A 24441-nucleotide genomic window follows, 5' to 3' on the forward strand; every position below is an offset into this window, starting at 1 on the left:
AAAGGAGACTAAAGAGACATGACAATTAAATGATCCTGGGTTAGATTTGGGACCAGGGAAAGCAATAGCTATACAGGCCATTCTTGGGAAAATTGATGAAAACTGAGTAAGGGGTGTAGATTAAGCAGTAGGATTTTATCAATGTTAATTTCCTTTTTTTAAATGATTCTGCTTTGGTTTTCTAAGAGGGTATCTTTCGTCTATGGCTGTACCACCCTGAATGCACCTGATCTCATCTCATCTAAGAGGGTATCTTTGTTTTTAGGAAATACACACTGAAATATACAGAAGTCAAGAAGCATGATTCTGCAATTTAGTTGCATTCTTCAGGAAAACTATGTGTGTATGTGTGTATGTGTGTGCGTGTAGGGAGAGATTGAACAAATGATAAATGGGGCAAATATACAAATTCAAGAAGCTTAAAAACTCCAAGTGAGATAAATTCAAAGAGATCCACACCAAGAAACATAATCAAACTGTAGAAAGCCAAAGAAAAAAGAATCCTGAAAGCAAGAGAGAACAAATTCATCACATAAAAAGGATCCCAAAAAGAATACAAACGGTTTCTTACCAGGAACTGTGGAGGCTAGAAGGCAGTAGGTTGACATATTTGAAGAGTTGAAAGAAAAACCTGTCAACCAAGAATTCTGTATCTGGGGGTGCCTGGGTGGTACAGTCAGTTAAGCATCCAGGTCTTGGTTTTGACTCAGGTCGTGATCTCAGGATTGTGAGACTGAGCTCCTCATTGGGCTCCGTCCTCAGCATGGAGCCTGCTTGAGATTCTCACTCCCTCTCACTCCCCCTCCTTCTCTCTCTAAAATAAATTACTTTTAAAAATAAATTAATTAATTTAAAAAAGATTATATCTGGCAAAACTCCTCTTCAAGAATGAAGGAGAAATTAAGACATCCCCAGATAAACAAAAGCTAAGGGAATTTGCTACTGGTGGACCTGCACTGTAAGAAATGCCCAAAGGAATCCTTCAGATTGAAAAGCAAATGACACTAGACAGTAAACTGAAGCTACATGAAGAAATAAAGAACACTGGGAAAGGTAAATACCTAGGTAAATGTAAAAGCCAGTGTTGGGGTGCTTGGGTGGCTCAGTCAGTCGGTTGAGCATCTGACTTCAGCTCAGATCATGATCTCAAGCTCCTGGGGTCCAGCTCTGCATCAGGCTCCCTGCTCAGCAGGGAGTCTGCCTTCCCTCTCCCCTTTCCTCTGCTCATCCTCTCTTTCTCTCAAATGAATAAATAAAATCTTTAAAATAAACAAAATAATTTATTTTATTTTATTTTTTAATCCAAGAGAGAGCACGAGCACAAGCAGAGGGAGAAGCAGGCTCCCTCTGCTTGTGCAAGTTAGCAATGTGGGACTCAATTCCAGGACATTAGGATCATGACCTGAGCTGAGGGCAGCTGCTTAACCAGCTGAGCCACCCGGGTGTGCCTAAATAAAATCTTTTTTTAAAAAGACTTTACCTATATGATTTAAAAGGCACAAACGTAAGTCATTAATTGTAAACCTGTGTTAACAGGCATACAATTTTATTTATTTATTTTTTATTTATTTATTTGTCAGAGAGAGAGAGGGAGAGAGAGCGAGCACAGGCAGACAGAATGGCAGGCAGAGGCAGAAGCAGGCTCCCTGATGAGCAAGGAGCCTGATGTGGGACTCGATCCCAGGATGCTGGGATCATGACCCGAGCCGAAGGCAGCTGCTTAACCAACGGAGCCACCCAGGCGTCCCCAGGCATACAATTTTTAAAGCTGAAATCTGTGACAGTAACAAGATAAGGGGACAGAGATGTATATATACAGAATATAAGCAATTTTAAATAAGTTGGTATTCAAACTATGTTGTTATAAGTTTAAGATGCAAATTACAATCACAAAGCTAACCACTAAGAAAATGAATTTTAAAATATACAGAAAAGAGAATCAAAATGGTAGGCTACAGAAAAACAAGTGCATATTAAAAATGCAGTAATGAAAGAATTGAGGAATAAAAAATATATAGCATATAGAGAACAACTAGCAAAATGGCAGAAGTCATTCTTTATTAGTCATTACTTTAACTGTAAATGGATGAAACTCTCCAATTAAAAGTCAGAGACTTGCGGAGTATGTTCTCTTAAAAGCTCCATCTATATGCTGTCCAAAAGAGTTTCACTTTAGATTCAAAGACACAAAGAGGTTGAAAGTAAAAGGATGGAAAAACGTATTCCATGCAATTATTAGAGTAAATTTTACATTAGAAAAAGGGTTATAAGAAACAAGAAGGACATTATATACAGAAAAAAAGTTTAATCCAACAAGATGATACAATTATAAGCATATATGCATCTGAATCAGAGCACCAAGTACATATGAAACAAGGAGAAATTGAGGGAGAAATTGACAATTTTACAATAATAGTCGGAGACTTCATTATCCCACTTTTAATAATGGATAGAACAACCAGAGGAAAGATCAAGAAGGAAAGAGAGTACTTGAATGATGGTATAATCCAAGTATACCTAGCAGACATACATATAGAACTCTTCACCTAACAATAATGGAACACACATTCTTCTCAAATGCACACAGAACACTGTCCAGAGTAAAACATATTTTAGGCCAGAAAACAAGTCTTTTTTTTTAATTAAAAATTTTCAGCTTTATTGAGATATAATTGACATATAACATCATGTAAGTTTACGGTGTACAATGTGTTGATTTGATATGCTTCTGCACTGCAAATGTTTCCATCAGTAGCGTTAGCCAACCTGTATCATATCACATAATCACCACAGAAAATGAATTTTAATAAATTCTGAAAAGTCATAAAAATGTCTTTTCTAATTACAGTGGAACAAAACTAGAAATCAGTAACAGAAGGAAAACTCAAAATAATTGAAAAATTTTTTAAAATGCTCTTAAATAACCAGAAGTCAAAGAAGAAATCATAAAGGAAATTAGAAAATATTTTGAGACAAATGAAAATAAAAGCACAACATACAAAACATAGTGAATGTACTGAAAGCAGTGCTTAAGTGAAATTTCTACCTGCAAACATCTGTAGTTAAGAAATCTCAAATCAGTAACCTAACTAAACACCTTAAAATTTTTTTTAAGTAGGTTCCGCACCCAATGTGGGGATAGAACTCATGACCCTGAGATCAAGAGTCTCATGCTTCACCTACTGAGCCAGCCAGGTGCCCCCATACACCTTAAAGGAACTAAAAAAAAAAGAAGCACAAACTGAGCCAAAGTTAGCAAAGAGTAGGAAATAAACATTAGAGTGGAGAAAAGTGAAATAATAGGATAAAAAGAGAATATAGAAAACAAAACCAAAATTTTTTTTAAAAATCAGCAAAACTGGGGCTCCTTGATGGCTCGGGTTGGTTATGCATCTGGCTTTGGCTCAGGCTCTGCTCAGCAGGGAGTCTGCATCTCCATCTCCCTCTGACCCTGATTCCTGCTGGGGCTTTCTCTCTCACTCTCTGAAATAAACAAATAAAATCTTAAAAAACAGCAGCAACAACAACAATCAGCCAGACTGACAAATATTTAGCTAGAATGTCAGAGAAAGAAGACTCAAATTGCTAAAATCAGAAATTAAAGAGGGGACATTACTACTAACTTTACATAAATAAAAAGGATGATAAGAAAATACTATGAACATACATACACCAACAAATTAACCAAAGGAAATGGACTAATTATTAGAAAGAGAAAACCTACCAAGTCTGAATCACCAAGAAATGGAGAATCCAGATAGATCTGTAACTAGTGACAAGGTCGAATCAGTAATCAAAAACCCTCCAATGAAGAAAAGCCTTGGACTGGATGGTTTTGCTGGAGAAGTCTACAAAACATTTAAAGAACTAATACCAATCCTTCTCAAACTTTCCCAAAAAACTGAAAGTGCAGGGAATGCTTTCTAACTCACTAATTCATTTGTTGCCCCAATACTGAGCCAGACAAAGACACTATAGGAAAAAACAAAAATGAAAACAAAAACTACAGATCAACATCCCCTATGAATATTGATACAAAAATTCTCAACAAAATATAAACTGAATTCCACAGCATATCAAAGGGATTATATATTGTGGCCAAGTGGGATATAGTCCTAGAATACAAAGATGGTCTAAAGAGAATTAAGGGTGAAAAAATTACCTTATCTTCTCAATTGAGAGAGAAAAATCTTGTGACACATGCATGATAAAACACTCAACAGACTAGAAATGGAGTGAAACTGACTCAGTATAAGAAAGCCACATATGAAAACCCACGGCTAACATTCTATTCAACGGTATAAGAAAGTGTTGCCACTGAGATCAAGAATAAGACAAAGATGCTCATCCCCCCCCCCCAATTCTATTCAGCATTGTGTTGGAAGTTCTAGCCAGAGTAACTAGTCAAGAAAAAGAAGTTAAAAGCATCCAGGTTAGAAAGGAAAAAGTAATTTCTGCTCAAAGAAGTGATTTTGTATGTAGAAAACCCTAAGATTCTACAGAAAAAAACTTAGAATAAATTGAGCAATGTAGTAATACAAAATCAACACACAGAAATCAGTCACCCCTCTATATACTAACAATGAGCAACCTAAAAGAAATTAAGAAAACAATTCCATTTATAATAGCCTCAAAAGGAATAAAATACTTAGAAATTAATTTAATCAATGAGGTAAAAGATTTGTACAATGAAAACTTTAAAACCTTGCAGAAAACAAAGATGACAAGGAAATGGAAAGAAATCTCATGTAATTGGGTTGTTTGTTGTTGAGTTTTAAGAGTAACAGTCCCTTATCAGATAAGTCATTTGCAAATATTTTCTTCTGTGAGTTACCTTTGTATTCTGTTGACTGCCCTTTAGTGCACAAAAATTTTAAATTTTGATAAGTCCAATTTTTGTTTTTTCCTTTTATTACCTGTGCTTTTGGTGTTGCATAAGATACTACTGTCAAATACAATGTCATGAGGCTTTTCAGCTGTGTTTTCTTCTAAATTGTATATCTTACATTTAGGTCTTTAATCCAGTTTGAGTTAATTTTTGTATATGGTGTTAGGTAAGGATCCAAATTCATTCTTCTGTTAATTTTATGTCACTATATTTCAATAAACATTTAAGTTTTTAAAACTATCATATCCTTTCATGAGTAAAAAAACAGCCTGTAAACTAAGAATAGCAGGGAACGTCCTCAACATGATAAAGGCCATATACGAAAAACCCAGAGGTAACATCATACTCAATGGCGAGTGAACATTTTCCCAAGATCAGGAACAAGGATGCCTGCTTTTTTCCACTTTTATTAATACATTTTCATTTCTCTTGGGTAGAGTCATCTTATCTGACCTTTCTATGCAATCTGACTCTTCCCATCAATCCTTTTGCTTTGTCTTTCCTCTTCCACATTATTCCTCTTGTATGTCTTCCTCTTCTATTTTTTCTTCCCACTCTCCTTTTGCTGGCTCTTTTTCTTTTGAACCAAGATGAATCTTTGATTCTTGAATCTTTTGATTCCAAGATGAGTTTTTAGCCTTTTTTTATCCTCACTTTTTCCAATGGGACTGATTTTTATAAATTCATATGCAAAAGGGGCACCTGGTGGCTCGCTCAGTCAAGCGTCTAACTCTTGATTTCAGGTCAGGTCAGGATCTCAGCCTTGTGAGATCAAGCCCTGAGTTGGGCTTAAGATTTTCCCTCCCTCCCTCCATCAATCAATAAATAAATATCAAAAGAAATTCACATGCAAAAGTCGCACAAATTGAAATTTAAAAATACAGTGAATATCCATATACATATCATACATACTAAATTCAAGAACTAAAACATCGCTTCCTCAGTTAAATAGAACCTTGGGGCCCCCCTCCAGTAGCCTCCCACCCCGCCGTCTCCGAGAGAGAAGCAAACCGGGTAGCTTGTCCCACTCACGTCCTACCCACCAGCGCCCTCTCTCTGGCTCCCTCCCACGCTGACCGAGGGGTTGTCCCCGCACTCACTGTGTCCGTTACCTTTGATCCCTTCTCCTGCCTCCCCCCAGTTCACTCCGCTGCGCTGCACGGCGGGGAGGCGTCGAGGGCGCTCCCGCACCCGTCCCCGCACCGAGCACCTTGCCCAGGTCCTTGCGCACCCGCGCGACGAGCTCCCTGGCCCTTCGCTCGAATCCCTTTCCCGGCCGGGGCTCTCCCCTCCGCGGCCGCAGACGCTCGCTCCGCACGCTCCCCTCCCCGCGTCATCTCCATCTCTTGCGCTCCCGGGAGCTCGTTCGCCGGCCCCCCGCCTCCCCTGCGGAAGGTCCGACACTCCCCGGGTCCTCGCCGGGCACAGGGGACACGCGGGGAGGGTTCGTGGCTGGGAAGTAACCGACCAACGAGGGACACACAAACCGGAGTCCACGGACGCCTGCGGCTCACGCGCACCCAGACCCGGGCGCCGGCGGGCAGCACCGACGTCCGACAGACGAGGGGACGGCGAGGGCCGCGGCCGCGGGGCGGCGGCGGGGCCACTTCTGGGGCGTGACCGGGAAAGAGAAGAAAACGCGCTCGAAGCGAAGCTGGCGTGCGGCCACCGGGAGCGGGGCGCGGGGTGCGGGCGTCCTCGGCGGCGCAGACCGGAGACCCCCTCTGCCGGGAACACGCCCTCCCCCCCGACCGGTCCCCTCCGAAGGCGCCGGCTCGCTCCCAGCGCCGCTCCCTCACCCACCTTCCACCACGAGCCCGCGTCTACGGGGGCCGCGCTCCGCCCGCGTTCGGGGACAACCTGGAGCTAGGCCGCCTGGGGTCCGCAGGGGACGACCGGGCGCCTGTCCGAGGCCACCAGGGCAGCTAGGAGCGAAGCCGGTCTGTGATGCCACAGCTCCGTCCCCTCCGTTGGGCCGCGACCCGCAGACGGCGTCCAGCAGACCGAGGCGGCCGCAGGGCCCGACGCTCCTGACCCGGGGCCTCGGCAACGGGACGCCCCGGACGGCGCGGCCTCCCAGCGACCGGGTCCGCGAGCCTCGGCGCCGCTATGCCGTCAGGACGGCCTCCGGCCCAGCCGACCTCCCTCCGGGCCGGGACCTCGGAAACCAGGAGTCCCGGCACCGAGAGGGTCAGGGTTACGGTTTCCCACGCGGCCTCGCTCCCCGCGCGCCGGCGACCCGGCGACCGCTGCTGGAGCGGCGGCGGCTGTGCGCGGCCTCGGCGGCGTCCGGCTCCCGAGCACGCGGCGGCGGCCTCGAGGGCCGGCGAGCATCGCGGCAGGCGGGCACGGGGACGGAGCGCCCGCTCCTCAGCCAGCCCCGACCGCCTGCCTCGACACCGCCCCCGCGCCCGACAGGGCACCGCGGGCACCGCCTCTGCCTCGCTCCGCCCAGCGCGGGCCCAGAGCGGCGCCGCGACGACTTCCTCCTTCCGCAGGCCGGGACCGGAAGTGACGTCGTGCGTGCGTGACGGGCGCTCGCGGCGCCGGGGGCGGGGCGCGAGGGAGGGAGGGCCGGCCGGAGGGCGGGTCGCGGACTGGCGGAGCGGGGACCCCTCGAGCGAGGCGCGGAGGGCGGCGGTCCCAACGCCGTGGAGCCGCAGCGCAGGTATGGGGCGCTGGGGCGCCGGCGGGGGCTGCGCGGCTGTCGGCTGCGGGCGGCGCGGCGGGGCGGAGGCGCCGTCCGGGCGGGGGCTGCTGGGTCATCCGCCCGTGCCGCCTCCCCGGCCGGGGCCGTTTCGCTCCGGCGCGTCCAGCCGCCGTCGGGCCCAGCCCCGGGCGCCGCGGCCCTCACCGGCCGTCTCAAGCCTGTGGTGCCCAGCCGGGCGTTCCGGGCGTTCCGGGCGCTCGCGCCGCCTGCTGCGGGCCCGGCCGCGCCCCGACGTACACGCGCCTGCCGTTCCCGGCGCCCGCCCCGCGCGACGGCTCCGTTCTCGCTCTCCAGCGCGGAGGCTGCGGGGACCCTGCGGGCTCGGGCCCCGGGCCGCTCGGGGGCCCATCCGCGTGGACGGCGCAGACCGGGTCGCAGCCCCGCCGGGCCGGGACGCCGGGGCTTCCGACCCCGCGTGGGTGCTGGGGGCGGAGAGGTCCGGGGGCGGGGGGGCGTGCGGGCTTTCCCGGTGCGGGGCCTCGAATTCCTGTCCCGACTTCGCCGGCGGCCGGGGGCGGGGGGCCTGGGGCGGGCGGGGAAGCCCCTGCTCGCGAGCTGTCTCGGAGGACCGCGGGGCGATGCCGTCGCGGAAGTTCGGGCGGGCGGGGGGGCGCTTAGAGGGTCACGGACGGCCGCGTCGGCCTGGGTCCTGCGTTCGTCCTGCCCTGAGGTGAACGCGGAAGCCGCCGCGCCTGTCGCGGCCTCACGGCGCTGGGGTGGAGGGCGGTGGCTCGGGTGCTCCGGTTTGCGGGTCGGGACTGTGGGTCTGGAAACCGCGTCTGGCCGTTCCCCGCGACCCCGGGGCTGCGTGTAAAGTCTGTGAGCTGGAAACTCGCACCGAGGAAGCTGCGGGGCGGGGGGCCGGGCCAGGCGGTGGTGCGCGGCGGAAGCTTGGCAGAGGTCGCGGTCTCTGCGCGGACGGCCGGACGGGGTCGGGGTTGGAGGGGTCACTCGCCTTCCGAACGGGATGCGGGTCAGGGACAGTGAAGGTCCTTCCGCGCCACGTCCGGACCGAGCGGAGACGGAGCCCCGGGGCCGACCGCAGGTCCGGAGGGTGGGGGCCCCGTCGGGGAGCTCGCGGTGTGGGTCGCGAGGACCGGGTCCCGGGGAGACGAGCGGGGGTGGGGGGACGCGGGGCCGGGACGAGTCGGCGGTGCCTGCAGAGGACTGGGTGGCGGTGGACGCGCCCTCGGGAGGCACGCGGTGGCTCACCGTCACCCCCTGATGAGTAACTTAGGTGTTGTTTGGCACTCGGGAGAAGCTCCTGAGACGCCTCGGGGAAAGGCTGGACTTCGGTGCTGCTTGCGAGTTAGATGGTGAAGCTCCTGTGTCTGATGAAGCTCCTTGGGGCCGAAGCCGTGATCCTTACTGTGCGGTAGAGCAGTGTCCATGTTTCTGGTGGCTTGCGCGTGTGCGGTCACCAGGGGTGAAGAGCTGTCATTGTCATCCGTGACTCGGACGGCTGCGCAGTTCAGGGTGGCGAGTTAGCCGCAGAGTGTGAGCTCAGGAATGGGTGAGACGGTGCACACTGAGATTCTTAAGCTTTATTTTCCTCGGATGACGTCGGGGAGACTGCTGGAATCCCTGAAGCAGGAGCGTAGCAGGAGCCTTTGGGTCTCTCAGTTCTGTGCTGCTTCACCTAAAGGTGTGGCTGGCGGCCTCCTGTACCCCAGGCACAGGCAGCTCAGAAGGAGATGGTCAGCAAGCTCATGAACCGTGTTTTGAAGCTAGTCTCTTCAGTTCCCAAGCAGAATAAATAACCATAATTGCATTTCTGGTGATTTGGCCTGTATTTTAAAATTAAAAATGACTTTTGGGGGATTTTTACATGGGATATATTTGTAATTTTCGGGTGCTCCAGAGTGAAAAATACATAATGAAACTTTTATTTTTGTAGTTCCTGTTGTTAGAGTTTCCTAATTTTAGACACAATATTTGCAAAAGCACTTTCTTTTTTTCTTTTGTACTACAAAAAAGGTCATGCGTTTACAAGTTGAACTCATAAAGTGCTCATTAATAGAAGAAAATACCTTACTGTTACAATGTTTTTAAGTGGAGCGTGTCATCTACTTAGGTCACGTCTTCTTCCAGAAAGCATTGGTAGCGGCTTACAGAGATACAGCTGTTACTGAGAACATACAGAAGTAAGGGGGTGATGAACTTAGCACCGAGGGAGAAAAACGAAGATGCAAACACATCTGTAAGATCCTATTAAGGTGGACGGGGACGTGTACACAAAGCACTTAGACGGGGTTAAGTACGTGTTAGAGGGCCTCAAGTTTGACTGCTTTTTAGCAGCCAGTTCAGAGAGAAGCATAATCGGTCGCACAGTTCAGTGACTCTAAGTTAAAAGGCCAATTTCTCTTTTGGATTCTGAGACTCCTTGTACTGACAGACTCCTCAGCTACACCTTTAAGGGCATAACAGCATTTCAGAGGACTGTGTTGTGCTTTATTTTTAGTTAGAAGTCTTTGTTGCCTCGTTGTGAAGGTTGATGACAGAATATCAGAATGTAATTCAGCGAAAGCAGTTCTGGTGCTGGCGAGATAATGTGATCTAAGTACTTAGGTTTCTACACTAATTTAATTTAAGCGTCTGTTTTAGACTATCTGGATAAGTCAGTGGGGATCGTCCGTTCTTCCGGTCACCTTCCATAAGCACGTTCTCAGTGGCGCTTTCTGGGACAGACTTAGAGCAGTGGGGTTAGGGTCTTGCTTCCCGACAAGTTCCTCGAGTACCTCTGTATGTTGTTCTTGTATATGATTTCACCACAGAGCCATGTTTTTGGCAGGCGTGCTTTATTTTCATCAGCGTTATGAATGTGGAAGCGTCTGACGAGGATGAATGCTTGAATGAAAGTCACCTCACCTCCACATAGAGATGGGCTTAGGGAATACCCAGCCATTTCTAGAAGGAGGTTCGGGCTGTTAGCTGGGGCATAGAGAACGTTGGCTTGAAAAGTCCAGGCCTATAATTTATTTACTAATATGAACAGATCCATTCATCTTAGATGGAGTGTCTAGAAAATTAATATATTTGTATTTTGCTCGAGCTAAAAAACTGCCTTTTTTTTTTTTTAAAGATTTTATTTATTTATTTGACAGACAGAGATCACAAGAAGGCTGAGAGGCAGGCAGAGAGAGAGGAGGAAGCAGGCTCTCTGCTGAGCAGAGAGCCCGATGCGGGGCTCGATCCCAGGACCCTGGGATCATGACCTGAGCCTAAGGCAGAGGCTTTAACCCACTGAGCCACCCAGGCGCCCCCAAAAAAACTGCCTATTTAAGTAACAGTAGTTCGGATTTATCAGATTTATCCGTGGTAGCACAGGCCAGGCACTGTGTGAGTAGGAAGTCCTGCAGTTGTGTGATCTCAGTGTTGTCTTCTCCCTTCTCCTCCTTGAAGACACAGAGAAACGAGGCTCCGCGCAGGAGTTTGTTTCAGGTACAAGAGGTGGTGGAGACCTGAGCTCCGGCAGGCTGACCAAGCCAGCGGCCGACACTTAGCCATGGCTTTGTGGTACCTGCTGCGGACCAGACTGTGAACTCCCAAGGGGAGAGCAGACACACACAGTTAATAGAGTGAGCACGTGGCAAGTGTTGGAACCCACTGTTACAAAAGGGCCTTGAACAGTTTGGGATCTTTCTATCCAGACAATGTTTGGGGAGCTGCAACTTTTTTTTTTTTTTTAAGATTTTTATTTACTTATTTGACAGGCAGAGATCACAAGTAGGCAGAGAGGCAGGCACAGAGAGAGAGAGGGAAGCAGGCTCCCTGCTGACCAGAAGCCTGATGTGGGGCTCGATCCCAGGACCCTGGGATCACGACCTGAGCCGAAGGCAGAGGCTTAACCCACTGAGCCACCCAGGCGCCCCAGGGAGCTGCAACTTTTAAGGCTTTTGGTCATAGTCTGTAAAGCTGGGGGGGGGGGGGGGGGTCTTCTAAGCATTCATCAGGATTGGCAAAGTGGGGATATTTTTTCATGTGTTTGCACCGAAAATACATATATTTTTTCTTTCTGTTGGCTCTGAATTTGTCCTGACATCAGGAAAGCCACCATAATATTTATAAAAATAGTGCACCATTCTAGAAAAAGAGGTTGATATTCATATTTTATTTTTTTAAGATTTTATTTATTTATTTGACAAAGATCACAAGGAGGCAGAGAGGCAGACAGAGTGAGAGGGGGAAGCAGGCTCCCTGCTGAGCAGAGCCCAATGCCAGTCTTTATCCCAGGACCCTGAGATCATGACCTGAGCCAAAGGCAGAGGCTTAACCCACTGAGCCATCCAGGAGCCAAATATTCACATTTGATCATCATAGCTGATGATTTCACTGCTCTGTGTGTGTGTGTGTTTTAATATTTTATTATTTATTTGACCGAGAGAGAGCACACACAGGGGAAGCAGCCAAAGGAGAGGGAGAAGCTGATTCCCCACTGAGCAGGGAACCTGATGCAGGGCTCAATCCCAGGACCCTGCGATCATGACCTGAGCCCAAGGCAGACATGTAATTGACTGAGTCACCCAGGTGCCCCAACACTGCTGTGATATGGGATGAATTTAAGTTATGCTTTTGTTGTAATGCCATTGCAAGGTGTATGTGTTCTTAACTGTCATTCCGTTTCATTAGGAAGTGTATTGCACGAAAGTTGTACAGTTAAGTAAACCATTATTTTTTTTAAAGATTTTATTTATTTGTTTGACATATAGAGAAATCACAAGTAGGCAGAGAGGCAGGGGGGTTGCGGCTGGAAGCAGACTCCCCGCTGAGCAGAGAGCCGGATGCGGGACTCAATCCCAGGACCCTGCGATCATGACCTGAGCTGAAGGGAGAGGGTTAACCCACTGAGCCACCCAGGCGCCTGAGTAAACCATTAGTTATTGTGCATTTTCACATGCAGCTATTTCAGGTAATTCCAAATTATTTTTTTGAAGTATTCTAATACAGTTCCTTTGGTATATTGTAAATTATGACCTAGCTTATGAAACTGCAGAATCAAGAACATCCTTATTCATCTTTAGTCAGTAAACAAGAGGTGGAAGTGTTGTTGCCTAAATGTAGTTATGTAACTTAGTGGTTCCTTAATTGCATTTCCATAGAGCTTTTGACATTGTTTTTTAAACATGTTCCTGAAAAATGACTTGGGCTAGTGACCACAGTTTTGAATAGGATATTACAAGAAGAATCCAAATTAAAAAAAAAAAAATGTGAAAACAAAAAACAGAATTGTATGCTGATGAGATAAAATGTCTAAAATCCATTGTAATTAGTGTCTCAGGAAGCAATATGCTTGGCTTCTACTTAGCGAGTTGAGTTATATCTTTATTTGTATAAATTAAGTAGCCACTGCAATTGTAGTTGTAGTGTGGTAAGTGTAGGGTTTTTTTGTCTAGGCTTTCAAATGTTGTACAGTCATGGGCGGACACATCTTAAGTATCATTTACGAAGATTAATCAGATGGCAAAGTACGTTCATACCCATATGCTAAAACTGCTCCATATTTAAGTTCTTTGAATAGCAACTGTATGTAAACACTGGTTTCTTCCAAGAGCCTGCTTTTGTTCTTGGACGTACTTGGGAACAAATTGCAGACACTTTTTGTCATTGTTGTTACCCACAAGAGGGTATAGGCTATTTATTTCAAGAAGAACTTTCCCATCCCTGTGTAGACCATCAAAAAAAAAAAAAAAAAAAAAAAAGAGGAGAAATAAGAACTTTTGCTTTCTTAGTACGTAGGGCTAGTAATTGAATAAGTAAATTAGAAAATAAAAATCTCAACTTATTTCTTATTTTGTTTAAAGTAGTGCTTGAGAAATAAGCTAAGATTCTTTGACGTTTAAAGTTCTTAGATTCTAACAGAAAAACTGATCAGGAGGTTGGATTTTAAGCCCAGCCAAGTTCCAGCCCCAAACACAACCACTAAGGGTTACGATGGTGAGTCTGCCATTTATGTAAGTGTAATGCAAAGATGTCAGTTTCATTCTTCAGTCAAAGCTTGAACTATATTTGGAGAAGAAGAATTAAGTGCTTTTTAAAAGATTTTTTTAAAAGACTTTATTTATTTATTTGACAGAGATCACAAGCAGGCAGAGAGGCAGGCGGGGCGGGGGGAGCAGGCTTCCTGCTGAGCAGAGAGCCGGATGTGGAGCTCAGTCTCAGGACCCTGACACCATGACCTGAGCCAAAGGCAGAGGCCCAACCCACTGAGCCACCCAGGCGCTCCTCTACTTATTTTAAGACCCACAAGAAATGATTGTTTTTTGAAATCAATATTTATGTGTATTTACTTACATGTTTACTGTTTCCATTACTTTTTGATCCTTCCTTATTTGTCTTTCTCTTTGGGATAGACAGATTTTTCTTTCCATTTGAAGAGTTCTCTCTCCTATTTCTTCTAATGCTAGTAGGCCCGTAATGAATTCTTTATAATTTTTATTTTTTACTTTTAGAGAGAGTGTGCATGAATGATGGTGAGTGGGTTGGCAGGGGGGATAGTGTGGCGAGGCACAGAGGGAGAGAGAATCCCAAACAGGCTCAACGTGGAGCCTGACACAGGGCTTGATCTTACCACCTTGAGATCATGACCTGAGCGGAAATCTAGAGTCAGACGCTTAACTGACTGAGCCACCTAGGTGCCCCAACTCTGCCTTTATTTTTAAGGGGAACAATTATTAAACACCACATTCTAGGGGGGGGGGGGCATTTTTTTTCCCAGCACTTTCAATAGGTCATTCTGTTGTCTTAAGGCATTTATGATTTCTTTTGAAAATTTAGCTCTTAGTTTTATTGTCCCACTTATGAAAATAATGTGTTTCTTTTCCTCTAGCTACTTTCAAAAGTTTCTCTTTGTTTTTGATTATCAGCTGCTAAGTATGCTGTATCTCTGTGTGTGTTTTCTGCTTTGGGGTTCACAGAATTTCTTGGATTTGTTAGTTGTCTTTTTATCAGTTTTAAAAATTTCATTAATATTGGTTCTTATTCATTCTTTCCTCTTCTTTTGAGGAACTTCAGTTACGTACTCCATAGACTTTTCCACAATGTCCCTGATTCTCTTTACACTCCCCACTGTATTTCCTATTCGTTTTTCCTTCTGCTTCAGTGTGGGTGTATTTTATTGACTTGGGTTCCAGTTCTAATCCTCTCTTCTGTTAGGTCTGGTCTACTCTTAAATCTACCCTTTGAATTCTTAGTTTTAGTTATACTTTTCGGGTCTAGCATTTCATTTCGATTTTTAGGGATTACAATTCTCATTTAAAATTCTTCATTTTTAAAATATGTTCTTTCCCCTTTTTCTCACCTATTTTTAATTTGTTTTTCACTTTTAAATTAATTTAAATTTTAATTTTTTAAAAAAGATTTTATTTATTTAGATCACAAGTAGGCAGAGAGGCAGGCAGAGAGAGTGGGAAGCAGGCTCCCTGCTGAGCAGAGACCCCCGGGATCACGATCCCAGCTTTAACCCACTGAGCCACCCAGGCGCCCCTATTTTTCACCTTTTTTTTAAAAAAAAAATAGGGAATTTAAATAAGTATCTATTTAAAAGTCTTTCTGTTAACTTCATTGTCTGGATCATCTGAGCATCTCTTTCTATTGTCTTTTTTTTTTTCTTTTTGGTTTTTAATTATGTAAATGCTGGGTGTTGTGAATAAAATGAAGCTCCAGAGGGTACTCTTTTTGTTTTTCAGAGAGGAAATCTCTCCTCCCTTTTGAGTAGGGGCTTATCACCTAATCCTATTAGGGACTGAGCTAATGGTCAAAGTTGTGTTGCTGGATTGATAAGGCTTTGTTTCCCTGGGTTTACCTTTACTACTATCAAGTAGTCATCCAAGGCTTCCTACTAGTAGGGTAGTGAATTCACAGGGGTCTCTTCCCCTGGTGGCATATATACTGTAATCTTTGTTTCTTGAGAATAGTGAGATTACTGAAAATTCCACTTTTTGATAACGATTTTATTGATTTGAGAGAGCATGGGTGGGCGCAAGCACATGAGCACAAGCAGTGGGAGAGGGGCAGAAGGAGAGGGAGAAGCAGACTCCCTGCTAAGCAGGGAGCCTGACCCACTCAGGTGCTCTATCTCAGGATCCTGGGGTCATGACCTGAGCCAAAGGCAGAAGAAGCTTAAACGACTGAGCCACCCAGGCCCCCCCCCCCACTTTAAAAAAAAAAAGATTTTATTTTATTTATTTATTTTTAAAGATTTTATTTATTTATTTGACAGAGAGATCACAAGCAGGCAGAGAGGCAGGCAGAGAGAGGAGGAAGCAGGCTCCCTGCTGAGCAGAGAGCCCGATGCGGGACTCGATCTCAGGACTCTGAGATCATGACCTGAGCCGAAGGCAGCGGCTTAACCCACTGAGCCACCCAGGTGCCCCCAAAAAAGATTTTATTTTTAAGTTATCTCTACACCCAACATGGGGGTTGAACTTACAACCCCAAGATCAAGAGGTGTATGCTCCAGCAACTGAGCCCACCAGGCACCCCTGTAAATTCCACTCTAGATTTTCAGAGGTTTTCCGTATGGTTTTGAAGCCCTCTCTTTGCAGCTGCAAAATTTGGTATATGTCCTTGGGCCTTGGTCGGGGGAAGGGGGAACCAGCCTTATGTTAAGCCCAGCTCTCTTTGTCTCTGGTTTACTAGGATTTTGGCTCCTTGAGTCTTGCCTTTCTTCTTTCCCAAAAGCTCTTGTAGTTCTTCTGCCTAAAGTAAGTCTGTATTCTCATCATTTTGTCCCAGAATCATCGATACACTTGGGCCAAAAGTGACTGCAGAATGTCACTTTGTTTCTCCACAGTTTCTTTTTCCAGAATCCAGAGGCACCTAGATTCCTTTAGATTTTCTGATGCCTTTAAATAATGGATTTTAAACATGTATCTAGCTTTCCTTGTTCTCAGCAGGATTGTTGGTCGCCACAAACTACTCCATTGTGTTTAGAAAAGAAGGTCTCCTACCAATAAGGAAGTCATGAGAAGAAATTGGTCTTCTAGTAATTGTTGTGCTTACTTTATAATTCTAATTCTCGAAGAGTAGTCCTTAGCCACATCATCTGGGAACTTGTTAAGAATGTGGATTCTCAGGCCCTGCCCCTGACCTCCTGAATCAGAAACTCTGGGTTGGGACCCAATACTCTATGCTTTAATAAGTCCTCCATGTGATACTGATTGCATGCTAAAATTTGAGAATAACTGCTTCGTAAGATAGTTGTTTTGCTGTTTTTCTCCTTCTACCTTCACTGGACCCTGGAGAGTGTATATGGGGAAAAAAATGAAAGAAAAATGGTCTGTATAGGTATTTTTTAGTCTTCTGAATAAATAATTCAATAAATTTAGGAAATGTGTGTTGATTAGTCAGTCTGTTCTGGGCACTGTGCTGTGTGTCTGTGAACACGGAATGGACATGTAAGCAAGCTTTTATAATAGAACATATTACAATAGCTGTATTTATAAAATCCTGTACGAACCAGAAAGAATTATTCTGTCAGTGGGAAAAGGGGAGTCAGATGTTATTTGAACGGGGTGGAATTTGAAGGTGGACTAACAGGAGGGTTTTCTAGGCTTGTTCATGAATACGATGACTGTGTAAGTTACTGTGCAGAGCAGGTCATTTTTGAGGACCCAAAGGGGTGCCTTTCTGCTAGGATAGCAGATGGAAGCCAGGACTGTTCTCATGAACTGGGATACGTGATTAACCAGTTTATAAAGAGCCAGGTGATGCTGCGAACCCGCAGTTCTGTGTTACCTTGTGGAAAACTCATTGCTTTCAACTATTTGTTTACAGTTACTGTTTATAATTCTTATTGGATGATTTTTGTAGCTTTCCCAGGAGTGCTCCAAACAGACTAGCGCAGGATGACTTAAAGCTCTACAAATTCATTCTTTCGTAGTTACAGAGGCTAGAAATCTGAAATCAAGGTGTCCACAGGGCCCATGTTCTCTCCAAAGGCTATAGGGAAGATGAATTCTGGCTGCCCTGTAGCTCCTTGGCTTGCTGCCGCATCATTCTGATTTCCACCTCTATGACCACGTGGCCTCTGTGTCTTTATACCTGGGTGCCTCTCAGGGCCTTTTTATAAGGATACCAGTTACTGGATTTAGGGCCCACCCTAATGAGTATGACCTCATTCTATAATTACATCTGCCGAGAGCTGATTTCCAAATCAGGTTTCTTCCGCAGTATTTAGTTCAGCCTGTCTTTTGGGGGGCCATAATTCAACCCACAACAGATGCTATGTTTTTTTATTTTATTCTGTCTTAAGGTTTTATTTATTCGAGGGGGGAGATAGCAAGAGAGAGCATGAGTGGGGGAGAGGGGCAGAGGGAGAGGGAGAAGCAGGCTCCACGCTGAGCAGGGAGTGCAATGTGGGGCTCGATCCTGGAACCCCAGGAGCGTGACCTGAGCTTAAGGCAGATGTACAACCAACTGAGCCATTCAGGCATCCCAGGAGGGTATGGTTTTAGCAACTTTTGAAAGTTTCTGGAGTTTAATGGGATTCTATTTTTATTATACACAAGAGACTTCTCAGTGGCTTAGAACATAATGTACTTCATTGAGCTGTCTAACGGATCTGAATAAATACATTTTCAATGGAGGCAGTTGCTTTCTGTAGTTCTCGTCTCCTAGGGGTGTGTGTGTCATTTTGTGCAGCTGCAGCTGGGTGAGGCCAAGGTGCCAGGGCTGCCGCGAAGCTGAAACTACGGCGTGCCTCTGAGGGAAAGAAGCTGTTCGTGGTTGAAGCCACCTAATGTGCTGCAGTTTGTTGCTCGTTTAAATGGAGTGAAGAGAGGGAATATCTGGTCATTTACTTTCCCAAGAAACTGACCGTGGGAGGATTGACTGCTTCCAGTGAAGGGAGGACGGAGCATGGTAGGAAGTAGAGTAGAGTTTGTGTCGTTAGCCTGGGGAGTAGCAAGCTCAGGTTGGAGTCCTAATTGTACTTATGGGAGAGGGTGCGACTTCAACTTCGCACAAGGGAAGATTGTTCTGGAAGAATGCTGCTCTGCTGGCTCTGCTCATTCCGCAGCGGAAACTCCGCATTATCTTCATGGGTTGATTTCGAAGTGGGCAGGCTAGTGTTTGGATACTTTGTTTTGTTAAACTTAACGTTGGAACTCTGCCACTGATTCTCAGTGTGATATATATTTTTTTAAGATTTATTTACTCATTTGTGAGAGAGAGAAAGCATGAGCCCAGGCGGGGGAGGGGCAGAGGGAGGTGGACTGGGAATCTCCGGCGGACGCTGGAGCCTGAGGCTGGGCTTGGCTCCCGACCCTGAGATCGTGACCTGAGCCAAGTGAGAGTCTGATGCTGTACCCTGAGCCACCCAGGAGCCCCCTCAGTGTGGTACTTACATTCATTTTGGAAGCAATGTAGTTAATAATATAAAAGTGAAATTTGGATATGGATTTTAAATATTGTCTGATTAAAACGGTGATAATGTCTTCATAATATGTAAGTCAAGGACTAAAAGATAACATAAAAAAGAGCACCTGTAGGGGTGCCTGGGTGGCTCAGTGGGTTGAGCCTCTGCCTTCAGCTCAGGTCATGATCCCACGGTCCTAGGATCGAGCCCCGCATCGGGCTCTCTGCTCAGCGGGGAGCCTGCTTCCTTCTCTCTCTCTGTCTGCCTCTCTGCCTACTTGTGAGGTCTGTCTGTCAAATAAAATAAATAAAATCTTAAAAAAAAAAAATCATGACCTGGGCCAAAACCAAGATCAGATACTTAACTGATTGAACCACCCGGACATACCTCCTCTGGCCCTTGTTTTGGGGGGTACCTCAACCCAGATTGAATCCTAGTTCTGGAGCAGAATTCACAGGAATCTCAACTGTCTCAGAAATAGAGATAATTCTTACTCTGTCTTCCCTAATGTGAATGGGTCAATTGAATTATGCATTCTGTATGCCCAGGTTGCTCAGTAAAAGCGTATTTTTACTGAACTGATGTGCCCCTCTCACCTTCCTCCTGGCTGTAGTAACTTGCCTCTGGATTATGGCTTTACTAATGAGGGATAGGTCTTTTGGGGTGGGAAAGACAGAATTGAGTCTCAGGCAGTTGATCCCCTTGTGTTTTTCCCTAACTGAAGAGTATATGCTGCTTACATAGCTCTGATATGTAATCTAGGTGTGTTGAATGTACCTGCTTTGCCCCCCTGAAACAGAGCTATCATCACCACTGGGATAGCCTTTCAAATCATGGCATGTACTTTGGAGATTCACTTGCCCTCTTTGTTTTCCGTATTTAGAAATAATCTGAGTGATATGCTTAACTGATACACATTGGTTCAATCATAAGTGTTATTTGAACTTATAAGTGGAATTTTTAATAACTCCCTAACTTGAAATTACAGATTAACAGAAAATTGCAAAGATAATACAGAGAGATGCTGTAGTACGCTACCAGGTTGTCCCAAAGGCTGCATTTTACATAACCATAGTGCAACATCAGAACCGAGAAACTGATTTCTGTACTGTGTGCATGTTTAGCAGTTCTGTGGCATTTTTTTTTTATCGTGTATGTAGATTCCTGTAACTACCACCATAGTCAAGATACAGAGCTATTCTGTTACCACTAAGATCTCCCTCATGCCACCCCTTTATGATCATAGCTTGTGTCAATAGTCCCCAAGACTGCCCCCAGCTTTGGTAATTTGATAGAAGACTCACAGGACTGTTTGTTTTTAATTTTATTTATTTACTTGACAGAGACACATTTATTTATTTATAAATAAGATAAAATTTATTTATTTGGAGGATACCGGGCATGAGCTTCCAAGTCATTTTCCAGCGGAGACGTTACACGGGGTGTGTTTAATTCCCAGCAACAAATTGTAGCAACATATGTGAGATGTTTTCTGTTCGGGGAAACTCACTTAAGCTTTGAATTCCAGGTTTTTATTGAAGGTTGGTCAGACAGGCACGGCTGCCTTCAGGACCGACCACAGTTAATGCAGCTCCAGACCCCCCAGAAAGACAGCAGGTGCTCACCGTACATCACTGTTTGCATGAGCTGTCGGAACAAGTCGGAATAGTGCGGCTTGAAGTTCCACGCATACAGAACACAAGGACACTTCCAAGACCTCCATTCCCCTAGAAGCGGACCAAGAGCCAGTCACATAATAAGCAGGCCCTTCTGAGAATGTGCATAATTGTTTTTTAGCAATTTATTCTGCGTGGTTAACTCTTTCCTTTCCCTCCCTTGTTAGACATGTATAGGATGGAGAGAAGCAATGCTGAGCCAGTGTGGAGGTGAGGGTGGGGAGGTTGGAGAGGTGCTACTTGAGATAGAGTTGCCGGGGGAGGCCTTTCTGGAAGCATGACGTGGAAGCTGCGGTCTTCATATTAGAAGTATTCCCCGTGTGGGCGCCTGGGTGGCTGAGTTGGTTGAGCAACTGCCTTCAGCTCAGGTCATGATCCCGGACTTCCAGGATCGAGTCCCGCATCGGGCTCCCAGCTCCTTGGGGAGTCTGCTTCTCCCTCTGACCTTCTCCTCTCTCATGCTCTCTCTCACTCATTCTCCCTCAAATAAATAAATAAAATCTTTATTAAAAAAAAAAAAAGAAGAAGTATTCCCCTTGCGAACAGCAGGGCGCACAGCATTCTAGACACTGGAACACAAAGCAAAGGCCCCCAAGAAGACTAATGGAAAGGAGGCTTGTGTTAGTTTTCTGTCGTTGCCATAACATACTGCCATAAATTTAGCGGTCTGGAAGAACACCCGTTTATTATCCCTAAGTTCTGTGAGTGAGGACTCTTGGCTCACTCCAGTTGGGTACTCTGTTAAGGATCTCCAGAGGTCAGAATTAAGGAGTCAGCCAGCCTGGGCTCTTACCTAGAGGCTGTGGAGAAAATCTGCTTCCAGACACACTCATGCTGGTAGAATTGAGTTCCATGCAATTATAGCACTGAGGTCTTCATTTCTTTGCTGGCTGTCAGCGAGGGGTTATTCACAGCTTCCAGAAGCCACCCACATTCTTGGCTTATAGTCTGTCCACCATCAAAGCTGATAGTTCTTTGAATCTGACTTCCCACTCTGCCTTCCTTCCTGATTTTGACAGGTATACCTTGTTTCCTTGCACTTTGCTTTATTGAGTTTGACAAATACTGCATTTTTTTTTTTTAATTGAAGGTGTAAGTCAGTCCTGCACTGAACAAATCTGTTGGCACCATTTTTCCAACAGCATTTGCTCACTTTGTGTTTCTGTGTCATAAGATCTGGTAATACTTGAATACTTCAAATGATTTCATTATTACTTGTTACGGTATCTGTGGTCTGTGATTAGAACTCGCTGAAAGCTCAGATGGTGGTTAGTAGGTTTTAGCGATAAAGGTTTTTTTTTTTTTAGCAATAAAGTATTTTTAATTGAAGATGTACTTTTTTTTTAGACATAATACTATTAAACACCTGATAGACTACAGTATAGTATAAACCTAACATTTACATACATTGGGAAACCAAAACATTTATTTGACTCACTTTATTGCGACATTTGCTTTATTATAGTCTGGGACCCAACCTACAATATCTCCAAAATATGCCTGTAATTAATTAATTAATTAATTTTTAAGGTGTTATTCGTTTTTGAGAGAGACAGAGACAGAGGGAGCACAAGCAGGGGCAGAGGGAGAGGGAGAAGCAGAATCATTCAGCTGGGAGCGTGACCTGGGGCTCGATTCCAGGACCTGGAGATCATGACCCGGGCCAAAGGCAGATGCTTAACCATCTTAGCCACCCAGATCCCCCTATACCCGTATTTTAAGAACAGCTTTATTAGGTACATCATTTCCATGTCACAGAACTCAGCTATTTAAAGGTCAAACAATTCAGTGGCAACCATCATGACAGCCAACTTTAAAATACTTTCATTATCTTCATTATCTCAAAAGAAAGACCTCACACTCTTTAGCTGTTTCCTTTATTCCCATTCTCCCCCCACCACCACCACCCGCCCCTTAGTCCCAAGCAACTGCTCAGCTGCTTTCTGTCTATAGATTTACCTTCATAGATTCTGGACATTCATATGAAGGGAGTCATATAAGATGTGTTCTTTTATCATTGACTTCTTTAACTTAGCATAATGTTTTCAAGGTTGATCTTGTGGCATATACCGATACTTAATTCCTTTTTATGACCAATAAAATCCATTGTATGGATATACTACAATTGTTTATCCATTTGTCAGTTGGTGGACTTTTTTGGGGGGTTATTTCCACCTTTTGGCCACTGTGGATAATGTTGTTAAAAATGTTTGTTACCAGGGTTCTGGGTGACTCAGCCCATTAAGCGTCTGCCTTCAGCTCAGGTCATGATGTTAGTTAGGGTCCTGGGATCGAGCCCCACGTTGGTCTCCCTGCTTCTCCCTCTCCCTCTGCCCGACCTCTTCTGCCGCGCTTACATTTGATACAGTCACATTTGCCTATTTTCCCTTTTGTTGCTTACCTTACTTTTGGTGTCATATCCAAGAAATTTTTGCCAAATCTGATGTCATGGAGTTTTTTCCTTATGTTTTCTTCTAGGAGTTTTATAGGTTCATGTGTCATTTAGGTTTTTAATCTAATATAAGTCCTTTCTTTTTTTTTTTTTTTTTAATATTTTATTTATTTATTTGACAGACAGAGATCACAAGCAGGCAGAGAGGCAGGCAGAGAGAGAGGAAGAAGCAGGCTCCCCGCTGAGCAGAGAGCCGGATGCGGGACTCGATCCCCAGGACCCTGAGATCATGACCTGAGCCGAAGGCAGAGGCTTTAACCCACTGAGCCACCCAGGCACCCCAATATATAAGTCCTTTCTTAAAGTGTTCTTCATATCATTGAGAAGGAAATAAGAAGTGTTTTCTTTAGTATGACTGTGTCAGGACCAGCCTTCCTCCCTTCTTCCCTTCCTTCCTTCCAGATTTTAAGTAATCCCTACACCCAGTGTGGGGCTCAAACCCACAACCCCGAGATCAAGATCTCATGCTTCACCAGGCAAGCCACCCAGGTACCCCAGGAACTTGTTCTATTTAAACTCTTTTTCCCTCCCTCTCAGCCTGCCTGCCCCCCTCATAGCTTGAAGATTGTGGACACATGTTTGTTCATTGCTGTGCTGATAGAAGAATGATAGTGACTTCATTTGCAACATCACCTTCTTATTTATTTGATTAGCAGGAAGAAGATGAGCCTTAAGTCCGAACGCCGAGGGATTCATGTCGATCAGTCCGAGCTCCTGTGCAAGAAAGGATGTGGTTACTATGGCAACCCTGCTTGGCAGGGTTTCTGCTCCAAGTGCTGGAGGGAAGAGTACCACAAAGCAAGGCAGAAGCAGATTCAGGAGGACTGGGAACTGGCAGAGCGGTAAAAGGACTACAGAGGGGTGTTTAACTGGGAAACGGTTGGATGTGCAGTTCCGCCACTGTCAGAATCTACTTTTCTCTCCTCTGGCGAGCTATCAGCACGTCAGCTTAATACTAAGAGAAACGAATTTTTTTACCCTTTTCTTCTCAGTCAGTATTTAATGAATAGCTTTCAGTGATTTATTTATTTTCGTCTTTGTCCCATAATTACTTATGTTTAGAGTGCGTTAGTCTGAGTTCTCTCATGTAGATAATAGGCTTCTGGGACTGGAGGAATGCAAAACACATACTTGATAGTGCAGGTTAACTCTGGCTATATCTGGGGTGTCCCTAGCACAGTCCTCGGCACGTGGCTCTCACCAAACATCCTTTTCCTCATTCTTGTAATGTAGATAGCGTGGCATCTAACATGGTGATAAACACACTGGTGGAAACTTGTTGATTTGTATACATGGCCGTTGCATTTTGGAAATGTAACCTTTTCTTTAAAATGGGGTTTGTGGGACGCCTGGGTGGCT

General features: G+C 45.3%; 1 protein-coding gene across 3 annotated transcripts in view; it reads left to right on the plus strand.

Annotated features, from left to right (window-relative positions):
* Positions 1–7444: 7444 nt before the first annotated feature.
* Positions 7445–24441, plus strand: part of RABGEF1 (RAB guanine nucleotide exchange factor 1) — a 54694-nt gene continuing 37697 nt past the window's right edge. For 2 of the 3 annotated variants that reach the window (XM_047714494.1, XM_047714496.1), the window contains exons 1-2: positions 7451–7556; positions 23736–23924. In XM_047714494.1, coding sequence (XP_047570450.1) covers positions 23746–23924 — 179 coding nt within the window. In that variant the 5' untranslated portion in view covers positions 7451–7556; positions 23736–23745. Of the gene's footprint in view, positions 7557–23735; positions 23925–24441 lie in introns of all 3 variants that reach the window. The other variant, XM_047714495.1, reaches the window with a different exon arrangement.

The sequence above is a fragment of the Lutra lutra genome, chromosome 18 (assembly GCF_902655055.1).
Source record: "Lutra lutra chromosome 18, mLutLut1.2, whole genome shotgun sequence".
NCBI lineage: Eukaryota > Metazoa > Chordata > Mammalia > Carnivora > Mustelidae > Lutra > Lutra lutra.